Consider the following 10,000-nt stretch of genomic DNA (forward strand, 5'->3'; position numbering starts at 1 on the left):
TCCCTCGTAATGCCTCAGAGCAGCAGCAAGCAGCTGAAACACCATTTACATGTACACGAGTCTCCTCTCCTCTCCTGTCTCACCCCCCCTACACACACCTCCACCCCCCCCCCCCCCCCCAAGCAGTGGATTTGAAATTATGCCACTGTCAAATCGGTCTGCAGGAAATTCTTAAGTGCTATTCCCCCCTCTCATCGGAAATAATGAGGCTCAACACTCCTCTCTATTATTGCCTTCCCTTCATTCCGAGTGGTGGGGTTGCTGTGTTTTCTAACTGCTCCAGTATTCCCTCCTCTCATCTGAAACGGTTACTCCTATGTGCTCTTCCTAAGTGCTGCTGCTGACGTCTCCTCAACGGTAGTCACCTGAGACTCCCTGTTGTGTTACGGCCCTTTTATTTTAATTATTGTTTGATCTCACACGCTTAAAGCTCCTCGGCTCACTCTTCTCATCTACTTTCTTCTTCTCCTCATCCTCTTTCAACTCTTAAGCTCCTTTTTTGCCCTGAAGAGGCAAAAGTCCTCCCCCCTCTCTCTCGTCTCCTGCAGTGATTTGACATTGATGATGAACGATGGCAAGAGCCAAAAGCCACCGCCTGTGTCCTGGCCGAAATACAACCACTACCCAAAGTGAATAAGTGAATTGCATTTTCCAAGTTGAACAATAGGCTGTTGTAGACTCTACGCACTGTTCCTACATTATGTATTCTCTGTAAGCTGTAGCTTAGATACATATTCTGTCTGATAGTTAGAATTGCAAACAGAGATCCTCTGGTAATGTTTCTGTTGAGTCACGCAGCGGCTACATTTGAAGATTATTCTTGAGTCAATTCCCCATCTTTTTTTCATGTGTGACGCATTCTTCCAAGAAGAACCGCACTCCTGACGTACTCTTCTCTTTCTCCCTCTCCCCCTCTCTCCTCCTCCCCTCCCTCCCCTCCCTCCCTCCCTCCCTCAGAGGCTCCAGGCCAGGACTTTGTGACACTGGACTACCGACTGCGCTACTACCCCAGCATCACCTACGCCGTCATCGGCAGCGCCGTCATCTTCGTCCTGGTGGTGGCACTGTTGGCCCTGGTCCTCCATCACCAGAGGAAGCGCAGCGTCCTGCTGCCCCGGGGGGTGAGGGGGGGCTCCCACCACCACCACCACCACCAGCCCCTGCTCCTGTCCCGCCTGGTCATCCTGGACCGGGGGCACGTCCACCCAGCAGGCCCTGGCCTCTCCCCCACCTCCCCGTCCAACGTTGCCCAGTACAGCTCAGCTCCTCCAGGCTTACAGCTGCTGTCTGGGGCCCTGTACCCCAGCGGGCTCCCTATGGACTCACCACCATCGTACTCCCAGGCTGTGCTGGATGTTAGGTAGGCTGGGGAAGGGATGATACTGATCATACTAATGTTTTAGATTACTTTTTTTTAGACGCCTATTAAGATTCAAAGCTGCATTTTGGAGGGAAACTTGGTATGTGTTGAAGAGGAGGCAGAGGCTGATTGTATTACAGTGTATAGGTTGTTTCAGAGTAATTGTCTCTGTGTTTACCTTTCTCGCTCTCCCTTTCTCATCCAGCCGGCCGCCCTGGTTTGACCTCCCTCCTCCGCCTTACCTCCCGGACGGGGAGCTGCCCTCCGAAAGAGAATTGCCCCAGTACGAGGGCCCCACAGACCACACCACACAGCCCTCTGAGCCACCCGCAGCCAGAACTTTGGCCCCAGACTTCCCCTGGCCTACTCTCAGCTCCTCCAGAGAGGAGTCGGACCAGCTGTAGTCCCCCTTCTGGATGATTACATGTACATAGGACTCAGAGACTCTTAAGGACTAAAGGACCAGGCCTCAGGGGGCTGTGAGATGCTGTGAGGCCAGAGAGGGGCTGCCTGTTTCTGGGAGGCTCAACGCACTGTCCTGCTGTGGGAATCAACAGGGAATGATAGGCTGTTCAAGGCCCTATTCTACCTATACTTTAGTAAGCTATGAGTGACTGACTGAGGCACTTGAATTCATTCGCCCTCCCAAAACCGCTCTTGTACACTGGCGCCCTCTGCTGGTTTATATCCGCATGACACCTGACATGGGCTACACTTTCAATCAGCCATCAAAGGACTACAAAGGTCACAGCACACAGACTAAGCTGAGGCAACAGTGACATGGACAACTCCTCATTGTCCCCCCAAATGTTCACCTTGATCTTCCCTGTCTACAAGGCCCTAGGGTTGATGAGCACTTCAAGACCAGGCACTTTTTCCAAAATATAGGCCTCATTTTGACCCATCTCTTTCATTAACACAGATAACTGGAAATATATCGCTTCTTTCATAGAGTATTATGTTGGCTTTCACAAAAAAATTGTGTACAATTCATATTTTCTACACTGATTCGCATTCACTTACACTGAATACATGCCTTCAATGTATGCCCTGTCTTGTTCTTTCTTCTTTGAAATTGATTTATCTCATCATCTCCCTGTAAAAGCTTAATGTTGAGTCTGTTTACTGCCACACATCACAAGCCAGGTTAGACCGCTGGTGTTTGAGATCATCGTGTCTCGCTCTACTGCCCACGATGATTGTGCAAATCGGTTTGTTTTGAATTCATCCATCCTGACAATTTGTCGGGAGAAGGAGCAGAATGTTCAGACTCCGCTGTTCAGGTTGACTGCTTGTTTTATGTTAAGTGAGGTTACGCTTCGCTGCTCTGCTGCTCTTAGAGCACAGCACAGAATGTATTAGCGTAATTCCATCGTTTTGGCAAAGTAGAGAAAACACTGATGCTAGTAATGGTAGTACTGACAGGTTTACAAAGTCTACTTGACAGATATGCCCTTATAGTTAGAATACTGAACTTTTAGAAGGATTCTATAATACAGGACAGACTGGGACAGACTCTCTCTGGTGCCTTGTGACAGAATGTGCCTGGTACGTACTTTGGCATAAGCATTTAGGACCCAGCTAAGTAGGAACATCATCTTTAGTCAGTCATAGAGGCTTTCTCTTAGTATTTACTCAATAGAGTAGAGACGTTATGTACCATAGTAACATACAACGCTGCTGTCTTTTCCTTAAGTACAGGCGTGCACCAATGAAGAGCATTTAACACTTCACAGATCTTTCATGTTTATTAATGTAACAGGTGGACAGAAGCATGCAGTGTTAATACAGATTAAATAGTGTATAATGCATTTCAATCAATGCTATATGTCAATCAGAAAATGTATTTTTGCTCTATGTTCAAATCATTTAAGGTAAATTAATTGTGTAGATATTGTTTTGACACTATACGTATTAACATTTTAACCATTTGTACAGTAGTACTTGAAAACTGAACCCATATCAGATAGTGATCTTCACTGGGTTGTTTAGGCTGAAATTCATTATGAGAGCATTTAGTTATGGAACACTGAAAGTTCACTTCTACCTGGGTTAGGGTAAGTGACAGATTTTGACAGATTTATTTACAATACCTTGTGCCTTGGTTGACGTCTGTCATTAGTTGTGGTACAAATCTCTTATGTATTGCAGCATAAGCCACTAAAGTATGTTATTCACAAGTCAAGGTAATTCAGCTTGTATTGAGTGATACTGAACCATAGATCATTCTCTAAGGATCACAGATTAGTCTCAATGTCATGTAACTATCATTCCTAAAACTGAATCAATATGGACAATTTCGATGATTGATGTACCACAGCTGTCTGACCAACTGAATTTGTTTTGTTGCGTGTTTGACACTCAATTATGTTATGTCATGAGTAACAGGGCCCCAAATCAATTGTGGTATAAAAAAAATGTTTTTTGACAGAGAGAGAGAGAACCTGCCCCAGTGTTGTCTGTGTGTGTACAGGGACACTCACTGAGCAGTACTGGTATTATTCAATGACTGACTGATGATAAGCCTATCTGAAGGATCTGTGGGCATATGTAATGTATTGTTGTCATCTTGTCCTTGTCATTTAATTTCATACATTTCCAAGGGTTTCATGTGACCATGGACATAGAGGGAGTGTGTGTGAGAGAGAGAGAGTAGAGACATTTATGTAAAAGCAGCATAAAACTCTGAATATAAGGAATTTAAACTGAGAAAAATAATGTTAAACTATGAAATGTGTTTTCATGTTACCCCTGTCTTTTTATCCCCGTCTTTTCATCCACAGCAGCTGTTATGCTGGCTTTCGAAAAACCTACAAACCAAAGATTATCATTTATCATCGATGTATGTCCCAAGGATGGACTCTTATCCCCTCCAAAGAAAAGCTCAAATCCCCAACAGTATTGTGTCTCGTGTTCTTGTTGTACAGTATATCTGACTCACGAGATGAAGAATCTTGACTAGTGTAAAAGTTGTACAGAGAAAATCATTTTTATTTCTATCAAAAACTGGAGAATGATACTCAGGTCAAACTGGTCATATCTGGTCCTTTTTTCCCCTACAACACTCTTGTACGCTCTTTTCAAATGTCCGTTCATAGGTTTGGTTTGCGTAAAATATTTGAACTGATTTGTGGTCTAGTTCTTTTTTAATCTTGTCATTCATGTTTGTATCATTTTAGGCCATCATTTTTTTGTTAGTTTTTTTTTTTCTTTCTTTCTTTCGGATGAAATATATTCTGTACATTGAAAGTAATATAAAGTTGTTCTGATTCATGATGTCTCAACTGTTGTTGTATTTCTCATGAATATCAATCCAGTTGAAAAGTGTTGAAAGTGTGATAGTCAGAAGGTGTTCTCGTCTTTTTAGTGCTGAAATGGCAAACAGTACAGTATAGCCAGGCCCCAAATCAATTTGTTTGCAGTTCACTTTACCTCCACTAGGTGTAAGTCTTTCCCCACAATACAATTGGCAAGGGTAATGAATGACACTAAATAGGTTCCTCATCTTCTGTCTATTTGCTGTGTGAGCAGAATACATAATCTCCATTACCTTGGAGTGGAAAAAATGACTAAACAATCCTTTCACTTCTTGTTATGTTAAACATGTGATCTGTTTGTTTGAAGTGCTAGGCGAATGGATTTCAGATTAATGTAGTTTGACATTGAAAGGAATATTTTATATATTAATCTGCCTTTATGAATGCATGGTGAATTATATGTGTGTTAGCTTCACTACCTCATTGTAGATGTATTATTTAAACCCCGGCCCCCCCACATTTCCCTGCCCACTAGCACATCCCCATCACATTATGACACATCAGATAGCATCAGATAACATCTCTGTCATCTCTTTCTGTCATCTTTTTCTTTATCTCCCCCCTCTTTCCCCACGCATACTTATTTTCTCCTCATATTCCCCTCTCGCTCCCTATCTTCCCCCTTCTCTCACTGCCCCCCCCCCCCGCCCCATCTCCAACCATCTCCTCTTTCTCTCCCCATCTCCCCCCTCTCTCTCCCCTCTACCCAAACACTGATGCTGGAGGCCCCCTGTTTGCGTAGCCCCAGCCCCAGCCACACAAGCCTTAATTAAACGCCTGCACGCTCTTGGTCTCCAGCCCTGGCCCTGTCTGTCCTGGTCCCTGTCTCTGTTTGGTGGGCAGCTAATCTGTTGATCAGGGAGCCTAGCGGACAGGACAGCTGGTGTGGAGAGGAGAGTTGAGGGAGAATAGCTCTGAGGCGGAGCAGTGCTCAGAGACACACAGACTCAAATGCAGTGTTGATTTAGTGTGGCCCACGATCTGGGGATGGTGACCTTCTGTGGGTCCCCAAGGAAATGAGACGATGGCCATAACTCTGATTTAATAGGCCAGGAGATGATGATTGGTTGTAGTGGGGCTGGTGGTGGTGGTGGTGGTGTTGATGAAGATGAAGATGATGATAGTGGTGATAATGATGGATGATAATGCAGACTCTTTGATAAGTTGGCAAGCAGACAGGGGATATAGCTAAGGGGCAAGGTCTCTCTCGGGACACATTAGTTTTAAATTACCACAGGCCAGGGTGGTTGGATACAGTATGTCTGTGATGAAGCTGGCCCATGTCCCATTTACATTAAACGGTACTGAAATTCTGGATGCAGCTGAGTCATTAGAGATTCTAGAACATTACATGCCTCATCGCCTCTTGCAACATCACTATGCTGAAGCATGCATAGAGAGGCTGAATGAATGGGCCTGATAATACACAATCGACATGTCCCTACAGGACATTGCAGTGGCTATGGTTAAATCACAAAAGTTATTAGGTACCAAAATGCGTTTATGACGTGCAACAGATAACAATGACCAGGGAATTATATATTTGGGTGATGTTCCCATTTAATAATGATACGGATACAAAACAAAGGTACAAGATAACCGTTGATGGTTTCAATAATGTGGTGTGAGAGCAGATGTGATATTGCGGTGGTGGTGTTGCTGAGTAGTGTGTTGTGTTGTTGTGGTGAAAACTGGCTGCCTCTCGTCCTCCATGCATACCCCATTTCCTGTATACCTGTGACCTACGTATACATACCCCTGCTGTATATATACACCTGGTAGTAATGTGACAGCCCAACAATAATGAAACAAACTGACACCAGGCTCCTACATACAATAAACCATCATACCCTTGCTCTCAAACACTCTCACACACTCTTTCTTTTTGCATTCACACTCACTCAGAGTGAGAACTCTCACTCATGCCTACTTCTGCTCGCTCACACACACACACACACACACACACACACACACACACACACACACACACACTCTCTCTCTCTCTGTCTCTCTCCCACTCTCAGGCTGAGCTGTTGTGCCATAGCTGCAGTGAACTGGAGATAAGACCCTGTGTTTTCTCATGTAAATGGTGTCAGTGTGGAGGGGAAGGAGGGCGCATTGTTAGTGTGGAGCTGCTCTGAGGGGCTGTGAGGGGCTCTGCTGAGGGGTTGGCGAGCTTGTCCCTTATCAGATGAAGAGCAGGCCTCTGAGAGAAGGGGGTTCAGGAGGGGGTGTTGGGTGTGTAGAGGTGAGGGGGGGCAACTGGAGAATAGAACAGCTGGCGGAGTCACGCGTGCAACCCCAAAACACACAGAGCCCAGACGCACTGAGCATGGTGGGAATCCCTGGCGCTGAGACATCCACAAACACACACTGCCTCTTGTGTGTTATTATCAGCCACCGGCCAGTGAGTCTGAGCACACACACCACAGCACACAATCCCAAAATCACACACAATCACACAGTGACACACACACACACACACACACACATACACACACACACACACACACACACTCATCAGCATCAGCATCAAAATCAGCCAATAAGTCTTGGTACACACACACACACACACACACACATGCATACACTCTGAATGAAGATGGATCCAGCAGCCGCTTCATTCTCAGTCTCACTATTCATGTCTAGATAGGCCAGAGAGAGAGAGAGGCGGAGGAGGGAGGGTCTGGCAAGACCAAAACCACCATGCTATTTGTTTAGGAGTTATGTAAAACATTCAGACAGCCAAAAGCAGCGTTATCAGCATCCCTCCATTTTTCAGATACTCTTAGGCTTTAGAACACAAGCCTGCATTTCAACTGTGTGATGTGGTCATGTTTGGACACCCGTTCCTCACTCCAGTCTAATCCATACTGTTAAACCCCTCCATGGGCTTCAGTTAGATGGGTTTGCTCTTGTCTATCTGAGAGTTTCAGATTGTTGTAAGGACCTTGATATCGTATCTCTCTGCTTCAGGTTTCTCAAATGGTGGAAAGCAGTTGATTCAGTGATTTCAGGTCCTGGCTATATGTATTGGTTTGGTTTACTTTTGTGGGTCTCAGGAAACCTCCACAAGCTCTAGATGGGTCACCGTGCTAAAACATTAGGGAAGCACTGCTCCATGCAATGCATGAATGGCCCCCCCTGCCCCTATCCCCTGATACTGGTGCAGTCTCTCTAACACAAAGCCGGGTAATTGCTAAATACCTCATGGTGGTGGATGAGGTAAAAAAATCTGGATTTCTCACTACTAATTGTGTTGTCATGCTGTTTGGGTGCATTCAAGCCTTTTACACGAGAGAATGCAAACAGAAGTCGTGACTCTGCAGGCTGTCTACAGTATTAGTCTATCAGGCTATTATGTGGTGGAGCCCCCTGTGGACTCCCCTGGCACACAACAACTAGAACAGGGAAAAAAGACTAGATCAAGCCAACAGATTTCACCTGAAAACACACTGATACAGCTTTAATTGATGCCATTGCCATGACACACGTCTACATGCATGCAGATGCTCTTTAATGATGTATTGATGATGGATTGCTTCCAGTCCCTTTCTTAACAGCATATTGATGTGATGTGATCATAAGCATGACAAAAACGTTTTTCTTCATTTATTTATGATTGATATATAATATAGCTATATAATTTAGTGGATGTTCTTTTCCGTATGATTCCGTAAAATGAAATTCATAAAACACAACAGCCGGTGCAACTCACGCACACCAAAAAAACTTGACATACCAATAGATAATAACATTCCACTCATATATATGCATGTATGCGCGTATATGCATAAGTCAGGGTGGCATTAGCAGCTGAAACAGTAACACTTCCCTGCTTAAGAATGGCCCGGGACACTGGCTCTTGTCCTCCCCATTCAGACCAGTGTTAAACACACAGACTAGCATGCTAATGGGTAATCCCTAGGGCAAGCCACCTTTGTCCCAGCTCCCCAGTGGATGTCTCTCTCTCTCTGGGCACAGGGTGACAACCACCAGGCTGCCTGGGCCTGGACAACCAGCGGGTTGCCAGAGCCTGGTCCTACTTTTCTCCTCCTAGGGTAGCCCAGCCCAGCGGGTTGCCCTGGTCCCTGACGGCTATCTGACGGCCGTAAGATTGGCGCTTGTCCTTATTTCCTTGTCTCTCTGGGATGCGCAGGGGAGAGGTCTGTTAACTGTCTCCTGTAAGTGAAAGTGTGGCACATGGTGGCTGTCCTGCGGCGGGTGGTCTATGTGAGCTACAAAGCCCCCCAACTGCTCTGATAGACTGCACTGGGGATGGGTATGAGGTTCCTACTGCAATTCTTTGTGATAGGGTGGGAATTGGTGTCAATTGGGCCTCAGGAGTTGTGATTTTGGGGGTAGAGAGATTGTGTGTGGGTTGTCCCTGGAGAGGTGAGCGCCGGTTGGTGTGTCCCTGTGGACCGGTGCATTCCTCATCGCAAGGTGGAGAGCTGAGACAGAGATGGAGAGAGAGGGAGGCAGAGAGGAGAGGAATGAGTCAATAAATAGGTCATTCATTTGTTGTGTATGGACATACCAGAGTGCAAGGTGCAGAGAGGAAAGGGGACAGGAAGGCCAGTCCCTGGGGAAATAAGGGGGATGTGTACAGTTAAGCAATAAGGCAAAAGAGAGGCTGTGGACTTGGTGTATCGTGACTATATCACAGCTATATATACCCAGCTAACCCTTAGTATTCACTATAAACCACAGCCTCAGGTGCCTGATTACATGTAAAAAGTGGTTCCTCAAACTATAAAAAATAACATTTAAAATGTTTCATTTATCAAAATAAATAGTGAAAAGGAATGCCATCCGCACAAAATCTAGCAAGCAAAGTTAATTGGCTAGTACCCTGTACGCTTACAGTTGACAATACAGATGAAAAAAGGAGAAATAGATGGATTAACAGATGTACAAGTAGATGGTAAGAACGAGAGAGAGAGAGAGAGAGAGAGAGAGAGAGAGAGAGAGAGAGAGAGAGAGAGAGAGAGGAGGGAGAGGTAGACAGAGAGAGGATGGCGGTTGCTTCGTTGCATGTGTGTGGTACAGTATTGTACAGAGTTGGTGATAGAAAAGCGAAATGATGATGATTTTAAACTCTTTTTATCCCCGCCCTGGTTCTGTCCTGTCCATGATGTAGTATGGAGGCTTCCTCCCAACCCCAACCCTCATCTGTCTCTTCACTCTGGGGAGCAGGGCTGCACATAGCACCCAGTATACACACATGCACACACACACACACACACACACACACACACACACACACACACACACACACACACATGCACACACACAAACAAGCACACTCACACACAAACTC

The 10,000-nt window shown here is 45.5% G+C and overlaps 1 protein-coding gene across 1 annotated transcript in view; it reads left to right on the forward strand.

The window, feature by feature from the left end:
* Positions 1-1,764, forward strand: part of ldlrad3 (low density lipoprotein receptor class A domain containing 3) — a gene marked incomplete at both ends in the record, with an annotated part of 56,252 nt that extends 54,488 nt beyond the window's left edge. Inside the window, 2 exons of the mRNA XM_083666200.1 lie at positions 958-1,360; positions 1,566-1,764. Coding sequence (XP_083522326.1) covers positions 958-1,360; positions 1,566-1,764 — 602 coding nt within the window. The remainder of the gene's footprint in view (positions 1-957; positions 1,361-1,565) is intronic.
* Between the last annotated feature and the right edge of the window lie 8,236 nt (positions 1,765-10,000).

Source organism: Argentina silus (genome assembly GCF_951799395.1).
Source record: "Argentina silus genome assembly, chromosome: 3".
NCBI lineage: Eukaryota > Metazoa > Chordata > Actinopteri > Argentiniformes > Argentinidae > Argentina > Argentina silus.